Source organism: Buceros rhinoceros, unplaced genomic scaffold (genome assembly GCF_000710305.1).
Source record: "Buceros rhinoceros silvestris isolate BGI_N320 unplaced genomic scaffold, ASM71030v1 scaffold2135, whole genome shotgun sequence".
NCBI classification, from domain to species: Eukaryota; Metazoa; Chordata; class Aves; order Bucerotiformes; family Bucerotidae; genus Buceros; species Buceros rhinoceros.
The window spans coordinates 53,345-79,413 of NW_010411034.1; the positions used below are offsets into that span (position 1 = coordinate 53,345).

The 26,069-nt window shown below is 39.9% G+C and overlaps 1 protein-coding gene across 1 annotated transcript in view; it reads left to right on the forward strand.

The window, feature by feature from the left end:
- PRUNE2 (prune homolog 2 (Drosophila)) overlaps positions 1 to 26,069 on the forward strand; it is a gene marked incomplete at its 5' end in the record, with an annotated part of 87,831 nt that overhangs the window by 52,673 nt on the left and 9,089 nt on the right. Inside the window, 4 exons of the mRNA XM_010135847.1 lie at positions 14,849 to 14,928; positions 15,827 to 16,027; positions 21,147 to 21,323; positions 24,992 to 25,094. Coding sequence (XP_010134149.1) covers positions 14,849 to 14,928; positions 15,827 to 16,027; positions 21,147 to 21,323; positions 24,992 to 25,094 — 561 coding nt within the window. The remainder of the gene's footprint in view (positions 1 to 14,848; positions 14,929 to 15,826; positions 16,028 to 21,146; positions 21,324 to 24,991; positions 25,095 to 26,069) is intronic.

Here is a 26,069-nt window from a genome sequence, read left to right on the forward strand (position 1 = left end):
AACTACAAGGTGTGGACTTGAAATCAGATTGAACTGAGGTCTCCTCCTTGGGAGCACAAAATGTGTCAATTGACAAAACACAAGGAGAGTGCTTTTAAGTTTAAAAACAAACATGTAAGGAAAGGAGCAGCAACTGAGAAGGTTGCTCGTGGGGAAGTCCGCGTAACTGAAAATTAATGCCTTGCAACAGAGGTAAAAACGTGAGCTGAAACTAAACAAACTGATTAGATTGGCATGAGCAAGAACTTTTTAAGATTGCTAGCTCAGAACTTGAGATTTCACTATTCAGCTGAGTTTGGCATGGTGAACTATATAATATATTTTACATCATTATATATCATACCATTGTAATCATTATAATATTATACATTATGTATTAGAAGCTTTATGTTATATATTGGCCTTTGCAGAAATGTCACTTTTGTGAAAATAGAGGAATCCCTGGACATATTCAGGGCAGGGAACTTTCCGGCAACGTAGCTGTGAATTCATTAAAGCATTTTATTACTTAAAAAAATAATTGCAATAATCTATTTCAATGTTAGTGAATCTCACTGCCAACTTTTTTTTTATTGATGGGAGTAACAACATACTCTGTTCAGGCGTAGAGTTTAGTAACACCATTTCTTTCCCTGGTACTTGATTTGGCCTATGAAGTCATGACAACTATCTTTTTTTTATTATTAATTTTGGGGTGATACAGTATTTTCCATCACCATCTGGAGGTTGAAGATTAATTAAAACTAAAAACCCAGTTTTCCATTGCAGAGCCAGCTGTTAAACAATAGCAGCAGCCAGTATGGTGATGATCCCATTTTTGTAAAAACAGCGTTAGTGTTTACATGCCAAATGCCAAGTAATTCTGTGGACCCAACCCTTAAAAGCTTTTATAAAAGGAGATTCTGGGGCTGCACTGCATGGGGATAAATGACCTTCCTTCAAGCACACCCCTAAAATGGCACAAGCCATGAGCGTTGCCTCTTGGTGCTTGCACAGTGTGTGTTTCCAGAATTCACCCTGCCTGCTGCACTGGTGGTAGTTTGGGATTTTTTTAGAATTTGCATCTGCATTACCATAACTGAATTGCAAAACGAACAAATTATGTAAAGCATGTTTGAGTATGCATGTGCTCTTTAACCGTCAATGCAAACAGAAATGAGGGCTGAGATGGGCTGAATCCACAAGAACTGCTGTCGAGCAGTCTCTCATCACAAGCTTTCCTCGGGCTCTGAAATGAAAGAGTGGGGAGGTTTTCGCTACTGCCAGCTGACTTGCCGTATCAAAGTTTGGTGATGCTCCGAGAAAGCTCCCCAGGGAATGTAAAAAAAAAAATAAATAATTTCCACCTCCCAAAGCACAGCTCTGCATTCGTTTCAGTGCTGCTTTAACCAAAGCGTGATAGCTGCTGGTTCACACAGCCAGCTCTCTGGAAGCAGGTGATCACCCTTATTTAGCAGTTCCACTAGCCACGTGACAAGAAAATGGTGGAGGATCTGTATTTCTAGTAAACTGTCACAGAAAGAGGGATGCTGAAGTGCAGCAGTAAAGCATCTTTATTATTCTACCGGTAGAAAGGCCTCTTCGAGTCTTTGGAAGGTAAGCATCCCTTTGCTCTGAGAGCCTGATAGGCAGAAGGTTTTCTGATTAACGGCTCCGTTGTTGCAGTTACTTTAGCCAGAGAAAGGGGAAATGTTTGTCAGCAAGATGCAAAGCACCCAGGACCTCATTACTGAAAACTGGGCAGCTGTATTTTAATTCTGTTGCTGCTCTCTATGAGAGAAGTTTACATCAGTTCAGTGGGATTTCTTTTGTCTGAGTGCAGTCACGATATTTGTAATTAGGAAACAAAACTTCACTGTACAGTCACCTTGCATTTTAGATTATTTTCAGCTTGTTTGCGTAGCTCTGAGGATACGATGGGGAAAAAAAATCAACATTGGGCATTGTCAGCGGATTGTCTTGCTTTTAAGACTGCTTAATTACTGGCATAGCAATTGTTTGTGATAGCTCTCATTGCAGACTTCTTGACAAGGGGGTTTTTTATGTTCTTTGCTATCAGCTGAAGCATATGATTTTTAAATATTTTTGCAATGTCCTTGTAAAATGTTGCAGTGAATGGAATATGTAATCTTTGAAGCTTAACTGATCAAGGATGCACAGTGTTCTCAGTGGTAAGAGGACTGAAAAATTGCTGCAAAACTTGGTTTGTACAGGCGGTATTTTTGTTTGAATGACATTATAGGAGCTGGATTCAGCTTCATTCAGTTGCGTGCTTTTCTGTCTGTGATGAAGGAATGAAAATATTATTCAGTTTTAAGTGTAGTAAGCAAGCAAATAGCAGTGATGTGCAGGAAGCATTGAAAATATATAGAATATCTAAATACTAGTTGCTTAGAGCAACACGGGAAAGGAAATATATACAGGCTTGGTACATGTATTTAGCCAGAATCATTCTAAGTAAGTGGGGAGCAGGCAGAAATGTCATTTCTGAACTTATCTAGATTAATACTCTTGGGAAGCAGAGCTGTGTTGAGAAAGGAAGGATGCACCACTCTGGAAGCACTGTCAGGAGGCAGCTGCGGGGGTCAGTGGGGGAAGTGATAACACACCAATCCTTACCCTGCCAGAACGTTGTGGGGTTTTTTTTGTTTTGTCCAGGGTTGCTGTGTTGCTCTCTGTGCTCTCCACTGCTATTTACTGTGGGGCAGGGGAGTACTAAGGCCTAAAATAGCCTTTTATTCCTGTCTTTGATGAGTCTGACTATTATCTGGCCTTGAATGTATCTGGACAAGATTATAGAAAGTTCATGTAGTTAGAGACAAATCTAGCTTTTGCTTAAGTTCACTACTTCAAAAACTTAGATCCTGCTACAAGCAATCTATTGTGGTATTGTGGCATCTCCGTAGTAGTCAGCAGTAACGGGAGATAATATATCTGTAATAGCTTGTAATATATGTGTGAAGAAAAAAGGCAGAGGAAAACAAATTGATCTTTAAGCCACAGTCTTTGTTCAGGCAAAAGACGCAGTTCTCAATCTTACTAAGAAGTAATGCATAAGTGAGAATAGAGTTTTGTCATCATCTCTGAATATTGATAAAACTGTTTTTATCACTGTAGGACTGGAAACGCTTTCTGTCAGGCCCTGTCCAAATATCCAGAAAAATATGGTTTGCAACAATGAATGAGACGGAGGTGGAGGAGAGGGTGGGAGTGACGGTCCAGTTGCTTGACAGGTTTCTTAGTTAATCTACTTGTTTTTGCTTTAGACGTTGAAGGAAATGGCTTGGCTGTTACGGGATTTTGTGAGTTAACTCATCCAGGTATTACCGATTAGTTCTTAGCACGTCCTGTAGGTTGTGGTCTTCTGTATAGCCATTACAGATGTGAAATATGAAAAATAGATGGCATCAGATGAGAGTTCCCTATTTCAGACTACCAGCTGACTGTGTCCTACAAGAACAAGTTCACTCTCCTTAGCACGAATCACTGGCAGCAGACTCCGAAGAGCTGTCTGATGGGCAGCAGCCCAGCAGAATGCACATTTCCCTGCTTGTCTAAAGCAGTGGCATATAGCTAACTTTGCCCTTATATTTCCCAAGCTGTAATGCATGAGGTGTGCAGTGTGGGGGAAGGAGGAGCCCCGCTTTCGCACCTCTTTCCTGAACATTACTTCTTCAGTTTGGCATTTCCTGCCTCTCTGGCTCCTTGCTGTGTCTGACATTATCCTGGTCTCCCGCACTTAGGTCGGTTTTTATCTTTCTACTGCTTCTGTGGTCTTCCTACTCAGTGACAGAGTTCTGCCTCTAAGATAACTGGTGGCTTTCTGTGCCTCCTGTCTTCCCTTGCACATGTCTTTTTAGACCTGCCTGCTGCAGGGTCTGACAGTCTTTCTTGCTCTGAACACCTCCTGCCGGTGCAAGCAAGCTGCAGGACTGCCTGGTTTGCTGCCAGTTTTACTGCTTCAGTAGAGCTGATGTGCCTTGATTAGATGTCTCCTGCTTCATGGTTGGGCTTTTCCTCTATTATTCACAATTTGCAAATCACCCATGGGAACTTTTCAGTTACCCATTTATATCCATTAGGGTATTTCCATTTTAATCTGCCAGTTAAAATTCCCACTCCACATCCCGGATTGTCAGTTACATTCCCCTGCTATCTATTACATCTCTGACAACTGCAGCTTTAAGAGGGACTGAAGTCAAACATCAGAATCTTTCAGAGCCTTTTCAGTCATAGCCAAGGTAGGAAAAAATGTAGCTGAGAGTTATTTGTGGGTTTGCTACCCTAGATAATATGTGAATCTAAATTATGGTAACATGGTACACCGTAAGTGTGAAATCATAGTTACATTAGCATGGAAAAGATGAAAAAATGGAAATTTGGCAGTAGAGTAACAGTGAGAAGAAAAGTGAAAATGAGCAAATCTACAAGATTTAAGGTGTTGAAGGACTAGAAGTTGTTTGAGAAGGTTAAGGAATGAAGTCATAAATAGGAATGGAGAAAAAGCATTATGAAGAGAAGAGCAAGTGTCGTCGTAATTGTGTGTGTCAGCATTCGTACATGCAGAGAAGCAAACCCATCAAGCAATGCAAACCATTGACAGTGTTACAGACAACCCAAGTATGGAACAGTAAATAACCACTGAAGTTCAGTGGATAGGTCAGCTGCAGAACTAGTGGTTATTAATAATGGTTAAGAGCAGTCCAAGGCATTTTAGCATGTCTTCATTTGGAAGCAAATGTGCTCGATAAGGTGTAGACTGTAATAATAGTTGGAGCGGAGTTCTCACAGCTCCCCTGGAGAATGTAAAACTTCCTGAAGATCATCTTCTGATCCTGCAATGTGTATCCTGTTAACTAGTTTCAAGGCATCAGCATACTTCCTGAGGGTGCAGATGGCTGCGCTCAGTGTAAGGCGCACGCTGCTTTTTCAGGCGCTGTTCATGTGCCAATTGCATCATTCGGAGCCGCAGGTATTCTGACGAATGGTCTTGACAGCACCGTATGGCAGGAAAATGGTCACCAAGATCCACACATGCTGGAAGGAAAACTAGTTCCAAAGTGAGGAAAACTAAAACTGAATTTTCTCAAGGAATAATTAATTGCTCAGTGGAAGATGGGATTCAGGTCCCAGTTCTGTGATTAGGTCTGGCATTTTAATACATTTTCAGAAGTGCAGCTTTCAAACAAAAAGTATTTTCAGGTTATACTTAAGGATCTTCTATGTCAGATTGGTTTAACTTCTTAACATCTAGATGTTATTTGTAGAATATTAACAAATTTTTTTTTAAGAGCAGAGAGCTAAGTTTAAACAAGCCTTCTAAATGCTAATACTTCTCTGAACCTGCATAGCTCGTTGCCATACCCTGTGATCTTCCAGACTTGATGGAGGAGCACCCATCACACGGGCTCCCCAACCTTGCATGGTTAATTTGGGTAATTTTGCACTGGCTCACTATAAGGGTGAGCAGTGCCTGAGCTAGACAGCTCACAGAAGAAACCGCCTGCTCTGAGATAAGTCCGTGTGGTGGTATGTGAGTGCAGCACCGAAACAGAACAATAGATGCCAAGTGGCACGTTGTTTCTACCTGACAATTTGTTACTCTCTACCTGCTTTCACACACAAAATGCTGAGTTAAGACTCATACTAAATTATTAAAATGGTAGTGTGAGGAAATGCCGATCAGGTTCTACACTCCTCTCTAAGAGACATAGCTGGAGACAGTGCTATTTCACGGGTGCAGTCAGGTAACACTGCTCTACAGAATTGTCTCCTGCCCATGCCCAGGATGTTGTTACGTGGTGCGGGGCCAGTCACTAGGAGTTCCCAGCTGCTTCAGTTGCACATGTCCTTGTCCTCTGGCTCCTGCCTGATTTGTTCTTTTTCTGGATGCCGAAGTGAAGCTGCTAGCGCCTGACTATACCGATCTTTTTCAGTGGCAGCTAATCATGAGGATCAGTTGTGGCATATGGATGTTATAAAATGCTACATATTCATACAAAACCCGAAGGATATTGAGCATCGCAATGTAGGAAATCACAATTAATGGACGCTCTCAGAGTTCATGCCTCTGTTTCTCTTCTGTATCAGTGAATAATTCCGTATCTTTAATTCGTAATGCTGTTTTTGTGATGTGTTAAATAATGTTTGGAAGTGCCCAATACTCAGGTGATTAGCAGCTCTGAAAAGTCCCAGGAAGGACTGATTGTCCTGTCTGTAGAGCAGTGTTTGAATGGTGCATGGTTAGTAATGCTTGGGGATGCAGAAGGGACAAGATAAGGTATTCAGTAGTGGTTCATTGGGTTCCACTGTCTGTCTTGTAGCATCCTGTGACCTGCTGGTGACACACCTCTACAGAGAGACTTTTGGGGACTCTGGGATATGCTGCAGGCAGCATCAAGCCTGGCTTGCATGCCTAAGACCCCGTTTCAGCAAGTCATCTGGGTCTGGGACTTAAATCCAATTTCCCTCATTCTGATTTAAACGCCTTTTTATTTCATGTTGCTGGAAGTCACAGATAATCGAAGAAGCCTGGAGCCCTGGATTCCTTCCGTAAGCATCCCTCATCCATGGGCACAATGCATAAGGTTGCTGAAACAGCCCGGTGAATCCCATTATTACTCATCTCTTTACTTAAGTTTGTTCCCTCTGTGGCTCCCTACATCCCTCGCTGGCTTTGCCTGCTTCGCTTGCACTGTCATTCAGGGAGGAAGCTGGCAAGGAATCAGAACAGACAGGCTGTGGCTGCCTAGCAGCAGTGTAAGCAGTGGCATGTGCTTGAGAATAGCAACTTTTATTTTTTAACAGTCTTAAACTGGTAAGAGCAGGCAGGAGAGCCTGCTACTGTGAGTGGCTACCTGGAAAAAACTGAGACTTACAGTTTAGATTTAAGAAGGAAAAAGATGGCTACCTAAATAGATAGTAAACACTAAAGTTGACTGGATACTAGGAAACATTTTTGTAAAGAATGGTTTTCAGTTGACGTTCTGAAATGCAAACATTTCAGATCTTCTGGCTAGAATACAGCATTTTCGTGCGGGAAGAATATTACCTCTTACAGACACAGTAACTTTTTCATCCAACTCTGAAGCTGAAGATGAAGTAAAAATTAGCACATGGTAAGTATCAAGTAGCAGTGTAATCAGTTAAAGAAGCTTTAAAGAATGAAGAGGAAAATCTAGGAAGTTAGGACCTTCACTTATTTTTAGCAATGATTTATTCTATGGCTGTTGAGTGACACACCTTTCTGTAAAATGGGAATTTAAGGATGTGTTTATCTACTGTGCAGCAGTATGACAATGATTAGTTAACATGTGCATAGATGTCTGATTAATAAAGCTTCTGGCTCAAGCAAAGCACCACGGATAATTTTTTTCGTTTGTTTGTTTGCATCGAGGAATGGGAGTAAAAAACTCATGCTATGCATAAATTCCAGTGCTTAATCTATGGATTTTTCCTGAACTAATTTGTGATTAAGAGCTACCAAATAAATAGCAATAGAAACACAGTTAATTTAGTATACTAACATCTGGTTGCTAAATGCAGCTCTTGGGAGGTTGTAAAATAAATCCATTTTTACAAGTCACCTGTATACTGTACGGTTATTTTACACAGCTGTGAGTAACAGTAATTACCTTTTTCTAGTCTCAGATACCCTGGGGTGAATTCCTTCCAATATGCTCACTTTCTTGGTGTGTGGATGTGATTGAAGGACAGTCTCTGACTGATACTGACTGAACCCTGCACGGGGTGTGTCACTTTGATTTGATGCATACTCCACGACATCTTAGGGATCGTTAATTCTGCTGTAGCTAAAAAATTCACACTACAGTCTCTTTTGTCTCTGAATAGGCAAATGTAGGAATTTTTTGTTTTTTCTGGAAGTTTTGTAGCAACGGACTAGTTTTAGGAGTAATTGTGGGAATTGTTTTTAGAGACTATGTTTACTCATGGGTTTCTCCTGCTTCAGTGCATAATTCAGTTAGGTTTTGGGGCGCTAACGTTCCTGGTTTCTTTCTCTGTTTCTTTCTGTGTGTTTACATCAAACTTGATTGTTTTTAGAGGCCACGTTTACTCATGGGTTTCTCCTGCTTTCAGTGCATAATTCAGTTAGGTTTTGGGGCGAATTGTTTTTAGAGACTATGTTTACTCATGGGTTTCTCCTGCTTCAGTGCATAATTCAGTTAGGTTTTGGGGCGTCTGAATAGCAAATGTAGGAATTTTTTGTTTTTTCTGGAAGTTTTGTAGCAACGGACTAGTTTTAGGAGTAATTGTGGGGATTGTTTTTAGAGGCCACGTTTACTCATGGGTTTCTCCTGCTTTCAGTGCATAATTCAGTTAGGTTTTGGGGCGCTAACGTTCCTGGTTTCTTTCTCTGTTTCTTTCTGTGTGTTTTCATCAAACTTGCTTCACAGTAAAGCCTGTATTTTGTCAGGTTTTATTTTTCAACTTTATATGCTAATGCTCTACTTCCTGTATCGTCTCCTTTTGTCTGTAGACACAGTTGATACTGAGGTATGTCCAGAAGTTCTCTGGCTTTGCTTGTAGAACATCTCTATCTGTCTTACATGGATGATAAGCCTCAAAACGCGAACACATGCTCATTAAGTTAGTTAGGATTTGTTATGAGTCCACTAGCATTAAATGTCTCTGAAATCTCAGTTATCACATAGTTTATGGAGTTGCATCTCTAAGCAGAAGAAAAGAACCATCCTCTCTTTAAAAGAAAGGGCAGAATTACTGCATTCAGTCTCTTCCAAGCACTCCAAGAAAGAATAGTGATTTCAGGAAGTAGATACTTGCAGTTGGTTTAAACCATACTATTGCAGCAAGGGTCTGCGAACATGCAATCTCTAAATAGAACAGCAATTACAAGCCACAAGATTGGAGCATGCATATATAAAATATGAAAGGAAGGGAAGGATGTTTTATTTTGATACAAATGCAGAACAGCAAGAACAGATTCTTTTGTAAAAATGGAATAATGTGTCAAGTGTTTAATCGTGATAAGTGAATAGGTTATTCTTTAATATGAGATGAGGTGAATGTTGGAGTAGCTACAGAGAAGGATGATAGCAAAACACCCCTTGTAAGTCATCTATGATAATATTTTTGCTTTAAATGTACATAAATCTCTGTAGCACAGAATTGTAAGCTGAATGGGAGTATAGCAATTAAGACAACGCTTGGTGTCAGCTGTTCCTTGATGTAAATTCCAGTCTGGGGGGGACTTAAAGATTTGCTGTAGGCTCCACTTTTGAGGCTTTTTATTGCTTCTGAGTGTGGAAGAGCAGCCTAACCTCATTCTGTCCGAAAGGTTAGGCATCCTACAGGTGGAGCAATCAAAGTGCAGCGGGAGCCATCAGTGGGCTGCCTCTGGCAGTGGAAGGGCTTACCCAAGGTACTGTGTGCTCTGTCCTTGGCCTGGCAAAGCATTTAAGACTGCTTAACGGTAAGGGCACTTTCGGGTGGAGCTGCGCTGATAGTGGACAGGCGTTGCTGGATAAACTCCAGCAGCTTTTTCATACCTTCCCAGGAAAATACTGGACTGTCATGTCCAGTCCCTCAAGTTCTCATTTCTCCTTTCCAGGTCTTGTGTAAGGGCACTGTTACAGGGTGGGGGTAGGAGGCATTCAAAGGAGGAATTATTTTGTGCTGCTTGCGTTCTGCAGAAGTGACTTGAGGAGGAATTTAAGTTCCCTCACCTTGTTTTTGTACCTGAAACTTCACCATTCATGTATTCTTCCTCAGAACAGCTAAATTTTTCACTGCAAAGCAGTGAAATGGTGGGCTATAAGCAGGGCTTTTATTTCATCCAAGACCAGGGTGTACCTGCATAGTATGTGGAATTTGAGAATGTGAAAATAGACAGATGTCTAGTCTCTGAATAACCTTTTCATTGTACTTCATCTCCCCCCCTCCCACTTAGTTTCCAAAACAAGCAGGTATTGATATGACTTGAGGTGATTTCATCCATGTCATTCCTTTTATTAATCATGCTCTGAAACTTCATAAAAACCTTCAACATCTTCTGAAAATTTAAGTACAAAATACTGTGTATGGAGGGAACAGCGTGGAAGAAATATGATTTACTTCTCTAGGAAAAGTGTTTGGCAGTTGTGGGCTCCCATTCAAATTAAACTTTTACATAGGTGGGTACAAAAGCCTGGAAGATGCATACGATTTGAAGCCCAGCTGGTGAGCAAGTTATGGTGAGTTGGAGTGGAGCGATTCAGTTTGGAAAGATGATGGTCATTGTTGGATTAATGTTGCTGTCTTTTGCAGGTTGCAGCTATTCATTCGGAGCAACCCATTGGAGAGTTTACTTGTTTTAGACTAAAGACGTTATCTTCTTGATATGTTAATAACTGCAGAGCAGCTTGGGAAACTGGTGATATATCACCTTTGACACAGGGGAGAGGCAGCACAGCCCATAGGGATTGTGACATATTGCTGTGAATATGCAGAGCAGCTCTTTCCAAAATAGCAGAATGCTGGTGTACCTAGAAACGTCAGGAAGGATAACTTTTATTCTGAGAAATACTGATTTGAGAGGGAACAAAGAATTATTTAAAGATTATAAATTTACTGAGCTTTAAGATTGTCTGAACGAAGGAAGAGCAAGGAAAGGTTTTCAGCCCCAGCCTCTCTCCTGTCCTTTCACAAGAATTTGGTATCTATCTCTGATCCACCTTTGAGTAAAACAGGGAGGTTTTAGCTGAACAAATATAGACCAGAATTATCAAAGCAAATATGCAGCAACTTGCTTCCCAGCGCAGCTGATCCTTAAATGTCTGGTCTGTGCACCACATAAAAGAAGTAATTTATGACACTGAAGGCTATTTGACTTTGACCTCCATTCTGAGTGAAAGATCCTTTTTTTATCAATCCAGTAAATCATACCTGATTGGAATGGAGCTTTATTGTTTTCTTCTTAATTTTCTTCCTCGATCAGAAGCATTCATTAAAAAGGAAAAAAAAAAAGTGTTTTGTTTTTCTAATGCTTTTGGCCTCATCTCCCTGGCATCATCTGCACCTGTATGAAAGGCAAGGAATTTTGTAAGCCAGAATTTTGGAAGTCAGAATTTTGGAAGTATGTGAAGCAGTCTGTGGGAAAGGAAGAGGAGGTGGTTGCTTAATTTAAGTTTCTGAAGTCCATCTTCCATTACCAGAGTTCCCTCTGGGATCTGTTGAGAACTTGTGCACAGACAGAAATTACTCTGCAAGGTACTGAGCTGGTCAGCGTAGCATACTCTCCAAAGCCATCAGAAAATTGGAAGCTGTGTCTGTAGAAAACAAGCTTTGTCTGTGTCTTGCTCATACTCACACTGATGGGGAGCCAAGTGTTGAGGTACCTCCAGAGCCGTATGTTGAGGTACAAAGTCACAGAAGCCATGCTTTGTGACCAGCTTTCTAAACCCACCAGATTTGTATTGTCTTTTGTTTTATGACTGAACAAATACCAACTAGGGCTTTAAAAAAATACAAACTTTCACTGAACATCGCATGTGTGTATCTGGCAAGGAATCTTTAATCTGTTTGGGTAAAGCACAAAGGATCTGGAAAAATATGACTAACTCCAGAGTAAGACTCTTTCTTAGAAAAGACTGTTGACTGTTTTTGTCAGTAAATAAGAACATGACACAATTAAAAGAAAAATAAACTAAAAACAGGAAATCTAGTCTCCTCTCTTACATGATTGAAAATACAGTGGATGACCTTGTGTCAGCAATGCTTTTGCTAACTGGGCTTGAAGTGATTTTTAACTGCCAGCCTTGTCCCCCAAATCTTTCAGGACTGCAGATTTTGCTTCCCAAATCAAATGTCCCAATATGAATTGTATGGATTATTGGTATTAAAAACACTGTGCCATCAAAATAAATTTACAGATACTGAGACAAATTCTGATGCTGTTTACTTGAAACCCTAAGCAAGAGGTATTTTTTTGGTGTATTTGCAGCATCAGTAACTGTATTTCAGTAGAAATCCCAACAAAAGAGTATGAAACTCATTTATCTTTCTATCTCCAGAAATGTACCATTCTTGTAAACACAGCTGCAATGTAAAATTCTGGTTTAACTGAACTGTAGTGGTGCCACTGGAAAACATTTTAGATTTATGCATTGAAGTGTGAGAGATTGTAGAGAAAGCGGCGATGCCAACTCCAAGTACTTACGCATTTTTTTAAAAAAGATAAAGACGCCACAGGGAGAAAAGCAGTCTTGAGGCAATCCTAGAAATGTCATGGCTTAGGATGGTTCTGGCCCAGGCATCGCAAAAATTCTAGGTAGCTCTTAAAATTCTGAATTAATTACTTGGGGGATATTGCTTTTTTCAGATCATAATTGTCACTTTTTCTGCAGGAATAGAGTGTATAAATCTCAGTCATGGTCTTATTATACAGTGGAGGGGATGACCTTCATGCTGCTCAAACATTTTTACAGGCTTACTGCAGAGTATGCTGTCTCTTTTTAATACAGAAAGCCTGGAAATTCACTGTCTTCCCATAGCTTGCTCTTCACACACCCTGAAAGAAGAGCATTTCCATGCAGATAATTTCCTGCGGTCATTTCTGAATTGTCATTTGTTGGTATAAGGCTGTAAGAAATTTTATAAATGAATGGTTTATATGTTGTTATCAAAACCCTACTCTGTCTGGCCAAACTATATACCCCTGAGAACCCATAAGTCGTTACCTGACTAGTCCTGAGCAGCTTTAATCCAAGAACTTTTCGTAGTTTTATATTTGGGAAGGTAAAAAAGCCATGAATAAAATCTTAGTCTGAATTTAAATGGAGTAGAAGTATTCGTCCTTCCCCACCACCACTGTTTCCACCAGTGTGGTTTCTTACCTTATCCAGCTGTTAATGTTAGTGTTACAGCACTTCCTTAGAATTCAGATTAGCCTTTGCTGAGTTCAGATAAATAAATTAGACTTTTTTACTGTGAATTGAATGGACACCCAAAAAAGCCAGAGACTCTAATGACTTCCTGACATTTTCTAAGTAGACTGTAATGGTATTCTGTGTTAGCAGTTTTCTGTACAGCTTCTGAACACAGATGGTGCTGTAAAGCAGAAGAAAAGGAAATGGTACGTTATAGACAATTTGTGCCATTCATTTTTATTCATGAGCAGGGTACTTTGATCAAATTTCTTTACTGTTCTATTGTGTATCCAAAAAGACTATTTCAAGCCTTATTCGACAATAATTAAACATAATACAGAATTGCCGTGTTTTGTACAAATGATTAAGCAATTAATGGCTATATTTATGAAAGATGCTCTCTACAGTATGTGGGCCTAAATAGCAGGATTAAGATGTGTCTGTTTTTATTGAGAGACAAGGCCTGGTCGTTTTCTGAGCAGTACAAACGTGTTTGATCCTAGTTTTATAATGTCTGTATTCTCTGTGGCCTCACAGGGTAAGTGGGAGCTCTCTGGTTTGCCTATCTGTATTTGGAATTTGGTGATGTGGGGCTTGAGGCAAAGAACTTCTTCAACTTTAAGCACAGTGAAGCCTCTGACTCACTTACAAGCACTTACATACACATTTGTATATAATCTATATGTGAAATAAACAGGAAGTGTCAGAAACTATGCTCATACTGTGATGCAGTGATGACCAGAAGAGTCTTGTCTGCACATGGTAAAATAGGGTCAGTCCTCATGGGGAAGGTGAGGGCAGGGAGAAGCGGCAGGAGTGAAAAGCCAAGCTTATTCAGACCTGTTCAACTGAATCGTTCAGAACAGAGCTAGCTGATGCTCTGACAGGGAAAAGTACCTTCTTTGATCTCATCACAGCGCAGATAATCAAAGTGTAAAAATTGTCTGTTCTTCAGCTTTTTTGGGGGGAGAGAAAAAAAATATATGATTCCCCCCCCCACCACCACCTATTTTGGAACAGGAATCTATAAAAAAAAATGCTGTAATTATTTTGATAAAATAAATGATGCAAATAGTTTGAAAGATACCAAGAGTGTCCTGAAAATGTAAAATGTTGTTTCCTGTCTGCAGCTGAATCGTCCTCCCAGCAGGCATGTAGTGAAATACTTGAATAGAAAACAAATACTAAAACAGTTTGTCAGTTTGCTTTAAACATTCAAACACCTTTGTTATTACTTTCACCACTTAATGACTTTTACTTGTTTTATGTAGATATGTTAAATGTAATTTCTGAGTATCTTCCTAAAAATGGAGGCTGGGTAGGAGAGTATGCAACATTTTAGTCTTTGAAGATCTGTGTAGTAGTTTTTCTCCTTGCTTTTGTGCTTTCTGTCCTCTTTCAATGCTCACCAGCTGTTTCAGTATTACAGAATGACCGATTTAGGTCAAAATTTCTCTAAAGCACAAATGATATAAAAAGAGTTTTAAAGAAACCTACTCATCTCATTTTTTGCTGTGTAGTAACTGTACGTACACCTGTGAAAATACTGTTATGGCACTCGTAACCATGACACGCAGTTTGCAAAGAGTAGCTGAGGTTCCCTGCAATGATGTATCTGGTTTGCCATATGACAGAAGACCAACTTTATTGGTAAAATGTGAAACACTGCTGCTTACCAGCCTGTAACACTCAGTGCTCTGTCCTGCTCCACGTGAAAGTGGCTACCTGTGACCTGTAGTGTCCAGAGGCTCTACAGATGTGTGCACAAATAAGGGGTAAGCACAAGAGGATTACAACAGCAACGACAACAGCTGTACGCGTTTGTCACATCAGTTTGTAATCAGACTTCTGAACTGGCTGTGCGGAGGAAGATTTCAGTCCCGTGTGAGATCACATGAGCTATACTGATAGCAAGGTCAACCTCTGTAACTGCTTAAGAGTTTGCTTTGTGTTTTACCTCTCAGGTTGGTACAAGAGGATGTGGGAATGGACATCCCCTTTGCTGAGGGTGTACTAAGCCCCAGTTCTACAGAGATGAGACCTGGTGAGAGAACCTCTTACTCGTTTTCTTAATTATATCTTATTCCCCTGGCATTTGTTTATGCAGTGAGAAGGATGTTTCTGTGCTGATAAAGAATCATGTCTGTGTGAAAAGGAAGTGTTAAGTTTCCTTTATTTAGTAAATTTTCTTCTTCACTTGAGAAATTATAATTGCGCTGTGCCATTTTCTCTTGTGCATAGTTGTCATCACTTGTTTAGTCTTTGTGAAGTTTAAATAGTCTTTCATTTATCTTACAGTTGACTACTGTCTGAGAGAACTAAGTTACCGTTAGAATACCTCAGACAGAACAGCCTGAAATGTGCTACACAATACCGTGGCAAGGGGCAAACCATATCTGGTTTTTGCCTTGTTGAAGATTAATTGTATTTAAGACTGATTAAGAGGCTCAGGTATTTTTATTTCTGTTACTGTGTTATGTAGGGTGGTATAGTTAAAACTAGAGACAGCTACTTGGAAATCAGTACCATTCAAATAACACCAACTGTGAAAGAAAACAAATACTTACAGGGGATTTTCACTCATATCAATTTATCCAGTATTCAGCAATGTTTATAACTCAAATGATTTGTATATTGTTCTTTGAATTTGTAAACATTGTGGGTCAGAGTATGTCCAAGGCTTGATTGTCGTCTAATTGCAAAAAAAAAGTTCATCTGGATTTTGCGTTATTTAAGAGCTTCCAACTACATCTGCCATTCCAATAAATGCTTGTTATATTTTTTCAAGCATTAACATTGATGTTTTGTGCTAGGTGGTCCTAAATGGCTTGGTATTACTAAAATTGATCTGTCCTGGTCTTTATGGAGGTGATTCTTAAGTATCTGGGCAATTAACTGTATGTGGAGGCAATAAAGTTCTTATTTTCTTGCTCTTTTTTCAGAACCTCCGAATTCTCTTGATCTCGACGGTTCCCACCCCAGAAGGATAAAGCTTACTGCCCCAAATATCAACCTCTCTTTGGACCAGAGTGAAGGTTCTGTGCTTTCTGATGATAATTTGGATACGCCAGATGAAATCGACATCAATGTGGATGACCTTGACACTCCTGATGAAGCAGACTCTTTTGAATACACCGGGCAGGGTAATGTTCTAGATTGTAAATGCAGAGTTTATCTGTGATCCTTTCCTTACTGCTCACTTGATCAGTCTCATGTCCGTCAGGCTACGAATCTGGTTAAAGCATTTGAGAATGAATGCTAGGTGTCCAGATATTTTTACTGTCTGCTATTTTTTGACTGTTCTTCCTTTGTGTAAAGTCACACATTAGTACTTATGCAGAGTGCAGAAAGACATGGTACAGCTGACCCAGTAAAATAAGAAGAGCTACATAGGGAGAATCAAAGCCCTGTCTTTGTCCAGTACCGTAAGGCTTGGTCAAAAAGAGTTACTCGAGAAGGATAAAGCAGTTGCTGTCTGTAGAGAATGTTGCAGAGAATGCTATAGCTAACTGGATCCCAACGGTTAACATCAGTAGAACTTCAGAGTTATAACCTTGTGCAAAATGTGTTGGCTGACATAAGCTGCACCAAAAAGCTTGCAGTAGACTCAATGTGGTGACAGAGGTCTTATGTTAGTGAGAAAGGTCTTATTTTATTCCCATGTCTGGTTGTTAAGCTGAGATATGGAAGATATGTGTGTGTGGCATGATAAAGCTAGCTCAGGTGATGGAGCAACAGAATTCTTCACTCCAATGATTTGAATACACTTTTTCAGCAGAGCTACTTGTACAGTATGGATACACCCTGAAGTGTGCACTGGATACCCCTCTCTTTTTATGTATATTAATGGGTTTACCTCATGTGGTTTTACACCATTTTAAAAGTGTTTTACACCATTTTACTTTACTTGCCTTCATGATGTACAGAACAGAGTCTTAACACGCATTCCTTGCTTAAGAACCTTAAGAACCATGTAAGAACTGAACTACATATTTACTAATGCAAATATGTAAAGCTAATGAGGGGAACTATTTTACAACCTACAACAGAAAGAAACTTTAAAAACTGATTTGTTTGAACAGAATTTACCCTTGTGTTTATCGTCCCCATTGTCTGTTGCTAGTGAGGGCACTCTAATTTAAAAGTTGTATGCTCTTTTGAGCATACAAGAACAGTTGCATCAGTTTAAGTGATATTGCCAAAGAGGCATTACTGTGTACTCGGTCATGCCTGAGCATCCCTAACGTCAGTTCTCATTAGAATGCTGATTTCCTTATGGGTAGATGCAGAGCATAGTGAGGAGTCGCTTGATGGTTAGAATATTTTGTAGCGAAGGTTAAAGCTAACACACACACACATACGCGCATGCTCACACCAGAGAAGGACGTGCTTGCACCTTCAGACTGTTGTGACCATGATGTGAGAGCAAAATCTCTGGTCTGCAGTGAAACAGATTTTGCCTTTAAGCTCTCAAGTAAATAAATTCAGCTCCAGTGATTTTTGATAGCAGTTGTATTCATGGCAAGCATTTCTCCCCAGCTTTGCTGCTGTCTAAATGTGATGATTTGTTCAATTGCTAAAGTTGGATCCGTTTCCCCAAACTCCTTAGAGGAGAAGAACTCAAAATGCCTGTGGATTTTGTGACATTTTTACAGATGTATAATTTGATTTTAGACATACTTAAACCATCAAAATGGCCCCCGCTTAGATGAGCCGGGAACAGAGAGTAGAAAAGGAAGAAAATAGTATTTTATCAAAATTGGCCGGCAATAAAACAAGCAGGCTATATATTACATGAATCTCATAGCTAAGAGTATAGTCATAAGAATTGGTGCAGAATGGTTCATTTGCATGGCGAACGCGCTTGTGTCACTCTGCTGCTACCAGCACTCATCATCTCCCACAGATCAGTGTTTCGAGACTGTTGTGCCAAAGCCAGGGTAGTAAATATTGAGAATACGTAGCTGTTGAGACTGTAGAGAACAGTGATATTTAGCTTGTCACGCTCAGACTGCTGAAGGTCCATCTGAACTATAAAAGGCAAAGTGAGAAAAGCAAGACTGTTGTCATGATTTAGGGGTCCGTTTCATTACTGGAGAATTGGTCTGTAATAGAAGAAATACTGAAACCTGTTTCTTTAAAAGAATGATGGAGAATAATCATCACAACTGCAATGTGAAAGGAAATAGATGAGAGCAGAAATACTAAAGTGCTTGTCTTAAACCAGCACCTGGCTTGTTTGGGGAATTGGAGAATCATAAGTTTCACAGGTTTTTGGTTGGGTTTTTGTGGTTTTTTTTTTTTTGTCACTATTATCTTGCATTTAAACATTCTTTTTCATAAACTGCTTTTGTTTCTGAAATGAGCTTTTTATAACATGATGTAAAAATTGCATTCCTGAAAACCATATGTGCATATAGGCGAAGGCCTCCCCCCGAGTCGGCATTATTTGGAAGGTAAAAGGGTGTTTATTAATTTGCCTGCGTGTGTTTATTTACTTTCTGAATTTCACACTGGTACATCTTCCTTTGCAAAATCAGCACCACAGGAAGAAAAGCATAGCCACTATGTCAGGAAGAGATCTAGTTCCATTAGTTCCATTTCTATCCAGAAATAACTCATTTGGCCAGTTTCAGCATTGTAAGCTTTGTCAGGATCTCTTTTCGTGGTTTTTCGTCATTTGCAAGTGCACTGACAAAAGAATGAATCAAACCTCAAATACAGTTAACAGGGTTAGTCTGCCCATTGCCTCTTCTCTGACGCTGATCTGCCAGCTGCTGTTGTGTCCCTCAACCGTACTCTTTCTACCCTCTGAGGAACCACCTCACCGGACAGTTTTCCTAGGCTCTTCTGATAATCCCATCTGTGTATTCTAGTGTCCTCTGGGAACCCTGTATCCTTAAAGGAATGACCACCCTGTGGTGGCCTGTCAAAAGTCTGCATATCTTGACTGTATGCATGTGGTTTTCACATTGTTTCCCATGGTTCCTGCACAAAATTAACCTCATGCAAAATTGCATTAAGATTCCTGGATTTGGAGGGAGCAGTGATGTGTTTTGTAAGCTTGCTCCCAGTCTCATGGAGTTGACATGTTTCAAAACTGAATGCTAGAGTATTTTATTAAATGCCAGCACCATCGTACCCTGAGAAGGCATGAATACATTCTTCAGTTTCACCATAGTCTACTGAGCAGCAACTATTAAACCGTTTTGAAATAGTGTACTTGAAAAAAGACCGACCTTTCGCAGTCTCTTCTTCTTCCCAACCTTAGATCTCCTCAAAATCCTTTTATTTGCAGTTCTTAAGGAGAAAGGGCTTATGTGATCACATTGCACATGTCTATGCTTGTATTTATTGATCTTTCATCCCTGCTTCCACCATTAATACACTTTTATTTGAATATCTTTTTAACTCACTGGCTGGTCAGACAGCGAGGTGGGAGGTGAAATATTACTGTTTTCTTGCAAGGTTCCAGCAGGCAGGAATTAGGTAGAGAAAAAATCAGTGATAGACTCAGATTTTGTTACACATAGAGAAGCTACCTCCAAGAGGGGGAGCTTCCATCAGTATTATTCCCTAATAATACTTTGTATTAGACAGGAAATACAGGAGAGGCAGCAGTTCAAATTCAGACTTCATTTGCCCTAATTAACAACAAATGTGTGCTCACTCAACCTGATATATATTTTTAGAAAAGTTCAATGTGGGGTTTTTGTGTTTCAAGGAACTTGGTATTCCTAAGCAATTTGATGGAATAACTGATTGATTGATAGATTTTAATGAATAAATCAGCTTTTAAAAATAATAGTCAGTACATGTACATGTATGTGCTGGTAGGTTCTATGTAGGTAGATATATGTGGCATATACACCGTGTACTATCTTATTCCTGATTTTATATAGATAAATTGACAATAGATAATTGATTTAATTCTTGCAATGAACTGATGTGTTTTAAGGATCATGTACTTGCATTTGTGTGAGTAGTTCAAGAAGCAGCATTAATCAAAGAGGCATCTGGAGATTAACCAACACGTAGAAAGGTTTGAGGACTCCATGAAACATTGTGTTCTTTACTTCTTTTCAATTAAAATCACTTCTTTTAGTTTTTTCTTAACACTCACAGATCTCTTCGGTATTTTCAAATAAAATGTCTAATCTGCTTTTTATGTACACACAGGTATGTCATTATGTATCTAATTATATCTTTTTTACCTTTACCTCGCTTTATGACTGACTTACATGATTAAATTGTACTCTTACTTATGACTTCGGAGACAGAAAATTACTTTAAAAAGAACAGTTGATTTTATTTAGTTACTTCAAGTATGTGCAATGAATAAAATATATAGCAACTTCACTATGAAGATAAATTTAATAATATGCACAGTCACAAGGCAAAGGTGGCTCAGCAACCCACAGAAAAAACACGAGGTTGTAACAACTAACCGAGGTTGTAACTAAAGAAGAAAATTAAGTGATTCCAGCCGTGGACAGAATCACTCCTCATGTCACTTTCTCTGTACCCAGCTATTAATTTTGAAAAACTGGAATGCAGTTAAATTTGTTGTTAAGAGCCGTCTCGTCCATGTGGAAAGGAAATGTAGACTTTGTTAATGACTTCAGAGCTTTTCTGAAACAGAGTATTCAACAGAGAGATCCATGTGCAAAGGAAATGTAGACTTTGTTAATGACTTCAAAGCTTTTCTGAAACAGAGTATTCAACAGAGAGGGTGTGCCGAGAGACTTCATCGTCTCTTGTCAGCCATGTGGTTTATTGTCATCATTGTGCCTGTGACCTACAAGTACGTGTTCTCTCTTGGGTGCTCTATGAACAGGACAGATTGCCCGGCTGCTCTGTGTTTCACATCTGGGAGGGAACTGCTATTTAACCTCAGCCAACAGGCCCTGGGGAAGGCAAATACAGTGCTTGTGTGAAGAGTCAGCATTATGTTGTGAGCGAAGCAGAGGAAGATGAGCGTTCTTTGTATTTGCTGGTGATGGATGTGAAGAGATTGGAGAACTGGGAAAAAGCTGAGAAGCTGTAGCTCTGTGTTAGTTCCCCTCTAGATCAGAAGCATGACTGTGTTCACTTTCAATTCCCTATTTTTCTTTTATTCTATTCTTATTTATACCAGTGCAGATCCAAGATAGTGCTGTTAAAATCCAGTTGGTATCAGTCATTCATTTCAAATGTGCGTAAACAGAGAAAATATTTAGAGCTTTCACGAGAAGATGTAATATATACAATTTTATCTTTCAGAAGACCAGACTGCTACTAAGGATGCTTCCCAGGAGGAGACTGAATCAATTCCAGAGTACACTGCTGAAGAAGAGCGAGAGGACAACAGATTATGGAGAACAGTGGTTATTGGAGAACAAGAACAAAGAATTGATATGAAAGTCATTGAACCTTACAAAAAGGTCATTTCACATGGAGGTAGGAAAACCCTGAATGCATTTTTTAGAATGGTATAAAAAAATGAGTGCTTTATTGAGCAAGATTTTTTTCTATTTTTGTTCAGTTACTGTACTGGCAAAGGGAGAAAGGGTTTATTTTTCAGCCGTAGCTGGAATCAATCCGGCTTTCAATTCATGGTGGCAATGGCCAGTGAGTATTTTAAACACAAAGCGATTTCAGGAGCAACAAATAAACTGACATACATGAGTCAGTAGCATTCTGGTCATCATGGGCTAAAACTGTCTTAGAGTAAAGAAAAAACTACACTAAAACTATCTTAAAGAAAAACCTTGTGTCCTACAGAAGAAAAAATTTTGAAAACTTTGTGGATTTCAGCAAAAACTTTTGCACAAGGAATTATAGTTCTCTGATGTGTGGGGGTGCATAGATCTAAACAAAAAGAGCTGCAAAAGAAAAAATACAGTTTTTCCTGAGGCTTCCATTCATCTGACAAAGCTTTCTAAGCTCCTTTTCCGTGGTGTCTCAGCTTTAGATTATCTTTGGATTCTGTAAGTTTGGAGTACACTGTTTGCCAGCCTCTCAGAGGGGTATTAATTAAGGCTGAGATGTTCTATTGCTGCAAAAATTGAGGCAGGTAACTTAGAATCTCAGAGGAAAGATTTCTGATTTTAGATGAGGATGCTTCTGTCACAGTGTTGCTGATCCGTAACGTCATTTAAAGGTAAACCATTGTTTCCCATATATTTTTGGTGCTGTATCTCTGTCATGGTTAATCATATTAACTGAGGTTGTGGTCCTCAAATTTGCACATGTACATTAAAAGCAGATAATTGCTAGCCTACAGACATTCACACTGGCCAGCATGCAGAATGTTTAGTCAGAATTAAAAAAGATGTTTAAACCTGCAAGCATTTCCCCACTGTCACTCCACCACCAGAGATTTATGAATGTGATGACACCTCAGACACAGTTTAGCAAACAGACACAGATTGTATAATTTAGGAAACAAACATAAAATATTTTGCCATGCCAGTGGTGATCATTTATATGTTTTTTGTATGCTGTAAACTAGTCTAGGTACATTTGCGGTGAAAACTGTCACGTATAGTTCCTACTAGATGCTAATGTATACATTTATACAAGCTTTTACGAAAAATAAATACCAGTCCATTTCAGTGAGTGGAGAAGTAGCTCTTAATTGAGCACTGCTTGACTGTTGAACAGGGAATAGTTCCAGTGGCACACGTCTCTGGTGGCAGCTATGAAGTATATAATAATGCACAGCTGTTGATGGGAGTGTAAGTCATTCAGCTCAGCTCTCAGTGTGAAGTAATCAGGGCTCAAATTTTACATGTCTGACACCTTCTTTTATTACATCACTCAAATCTAAAAAAAAAAAAAAGAGCCTTTGCTTTTGAATGGATGCTGGTTAGTAACAAAGCCGTTGTAAGAGAAACGGTGTGAGATAGATCAGCAGTAAGTTCCAGCCTCTCCTGGCTGAGCTGGAAATTCTGCCTGGTATCTAGCCACATCAAAGCGAGTTAAGGACTGGGTTAAATTCGGTGTTTACGAGGTGGTAGACTGAAGATGTGGAAACAAAATTGTTTTGATGCATTGGTTGGGGGAAAGCTTTAGACAGCTTGACCAGTTTCTACATTATGACAGCTAGGTCTGTTCTGTGTGGTCTTCCCCCTTTGGCAATACTTGAGTACCTTTTGCAGTGCTATAGAGGGCCAGTAATCTTTCCTTAAACCTCAAGGTTCAGAACAAATTCTGGCTAAAATCAGTGGATTGGAAGTCAGGTCAGGCATTTCTTGATGATTTGGGGATCTACTGCACATTCCTCCCTGCCAAAGGACAGGTAACACCAAACGCAGAATCCAGCCGGCAGCCACCAAACAGGAAAGGGGAGAGTAGACTTGCCAGCCTAGATGTGAAGTTGCCTTCCACATACGCTGATAGCGAAATTTCTTAGAGATACATCTCTCTGCTTAGGCTGACTGAGAATTTGGGCAAATGGCTTTTACGGGCTCGTAGTGATGAATTAAAAAGCACTTCTCCTCGAGTGAACATTCCTTGTCAAGAAAACACGTGTAAGGAAAAGTGACTTAGATTTATCTGCGTGTTTTTCTTCTGTGTTCTGTTATGTGGCATCTGCACGTAATCATTTTGGTTTACATGAACTGAAAACTGCTGTGTAGTTTAGTAGGCACTCCTGCCACAGTGTGCTCTCACTGGCAGGATCCTGAGCCAGCTGAACAGACTGCTTTATGGCAGCATGATACAAATTGCCCTGAAAGTCTTCTAAGGACTTTTAAATTTATGGAAGTAAGGAAATCTCCTTCTTGTTTGTAAAGCTGACGGGGAAATAATACTGGTTTATTACATAATAGTGTAGCTGTGAGATGAGCTGGGATGGGATAGGCAAGAAGAATTTTGTCTCTTTGAAAGTATGTGGGTCTATTAAGTGGATGGAAACATAACAGAGAGTAGTATTAAGTGATGAGTGTGGGAGGTGGAGTTCTTTTTGTTTCTTTTGAGAAGACTGGTGTATTCCTTCATATCAAACTCTTTAAAAGGTGAAGGTGCTGAAAACAGGACTGGAGTTCCTGCCCCCTCCCTGTGTACTTCCTTGCTAGAGAATGCAATGACACTCTTTGAATTAGACCTTGACATCTTCTCTGGGACACCAAAGTCAGTCAGTCACCCATATCTGTATCTGTAGATATTCTGTTCCTGTTCGCTGGATCCTAGCAAGAGCTGGAGCTGTAACACACCATGCCATGCCACATGGTTTGAGGTTGTTTTATCCACATTGCCCTTTGCCTTGAACTCAAACCGCAGTCCTGAGCTCTTCTGCCTGTCCTCCAGCAGGATGGAGAGCAGCACTCTCCATCCAGAGAGTGGACATAACGCAGGGCGACTGTTGTACAGTGGCTTCTCTAGCGCTGGAAGCCCAGCTGTAGGTCATCTGGCTTTAACCTGTGAGAGCCAGAAAAAAAGCTGCTTCACAGTGCTGGAAAGTCTAAGGGGTGCCAGCATTAATCCATTGAAAAAAAAACCCAAACCTTTCTTTTGTGTAATGAGCAGCTTTTGAGGGTTTGAGGGTTTAGTGCTATCATTAGGCAGTGGAGCATCCCAGTGAATGCCAGTACGGGGCAACTGGAGCGTCCAAGGTAAAGTATTTTATACACAACTTGCAGCAAAGGGTTTATCTGATCCTCAGGAGTTTTTAAGGTGTAGGAGGGTACGGTCATAACTGAGGCCTTGGAGCTGCACAAGGCATCTGCAATTGGATTGTGAGACTACGTGAAACATCATTCAAAAGGTGCAGAATAACAAATGTAGGATATTTTTCTTTAGCTGCTTATTCCTCAGTCTAAGGTGGGCACGATTGCCGTAGAGATGCAATGAACCAGGAGTTCAGCTAACACTGTATTTCTTACAAGGACTTTTTGCTGGTCTCTAGGAAAAGTTTTCTAATAGTTGCACTAAGTGTGTTTTTTCAGGAATTCAACAAAACTAACTATCATACTTCCTTATCACATGATGATAGCTCGTACATTTTCAGTCTTCTTCACCAGCAGATATAGTAGTTCTATTCCAGGACTTTGAGATTTCTATTTAAATTTATCTTGTTAAGAGCCTTTGACAAAGATAAAACTGCTTTTTTATTTTTTCCACAGGATACTATGGTGATGGTCTGAATGCTATCATTGTGTTTGCAGCATGCTTCTTGCCAGACAGCAGTCAAACTGATTACAACTATGTCATGGAAAATCTTTTCCTGTGAGTGACATGTGAGCAATGTGACAGTACTCGTAATTATGTAGTGAGAGATAACCTGTCTTTAATTAAGAGGTAATTTGGGTCATTAGAAAGGGAGTGATCTGAGTGACAAGGAAAACAGTAGTTTAAGATAAGCTGCTCAGTGAAGTGTTATTTTGGTATTCTTTACCTAGTCACCCTCCCAAATTAAGGCGTATTTGTCAGGACCAAATCTGACTGTACTATCTCCCTAAATGTCAAGGAATGCAGTATCTCCAGCTTCTTGAGCATGCAATCATTGCGTTGTTTCAGTAGTGTTTTCCAGCCCTTGCTGAGAACAGTCAGCAGGGACCAGGCTGACTTTCGCTCTTCATTGCTTATTGTATGTTACCGTGATGTATTGTGGTACTCCATATTTTTAATACGTGCTGTGGCTGTGTTTAGGAGTCACAGGATGATTTTATGACACTTGTTTAAAAAATACAGGATAAATGACAGCTGCTGACACAAACAGCTGTGAAGTATTTTTCCTGACTCCAGCTGCTTCTGATTTGGTTATAAGTGGCAGGGGCCAATTGGGCAGGATGCAAATTTGGCCGCATGAACCCAAATTTATTACAGAAAAATTACTCTTAATAGCACTTGGCTTGGAACCCAAAAATTGTGAAGACAGCACTCCACTTAGAGCTGTTAAAAAATCAATCATTGCAGCATTTTCTATGCTAAAACACAGTAAGTCATTTCTGAAGCAGCGGAGGGACGACCTTTGCCATTTGCAGCTTACAGGCACCAAGAGCACAGACCCAGTCTCCTTAAACTCCAGTCCATGAAGATAAAAGTGGTGACAGCCAAACATTGTGTCTACGCGTGAAACATGAGATTGAGTGCTTTAGTTCCAGGTCAGACCAACCGCTGGCATTTGTCTGGCAGAGCCTCTGAGGCCCCCGTGTCATCTACAGTAACTGATGTACACAACGGCCCGTGATTTAGAGGGGA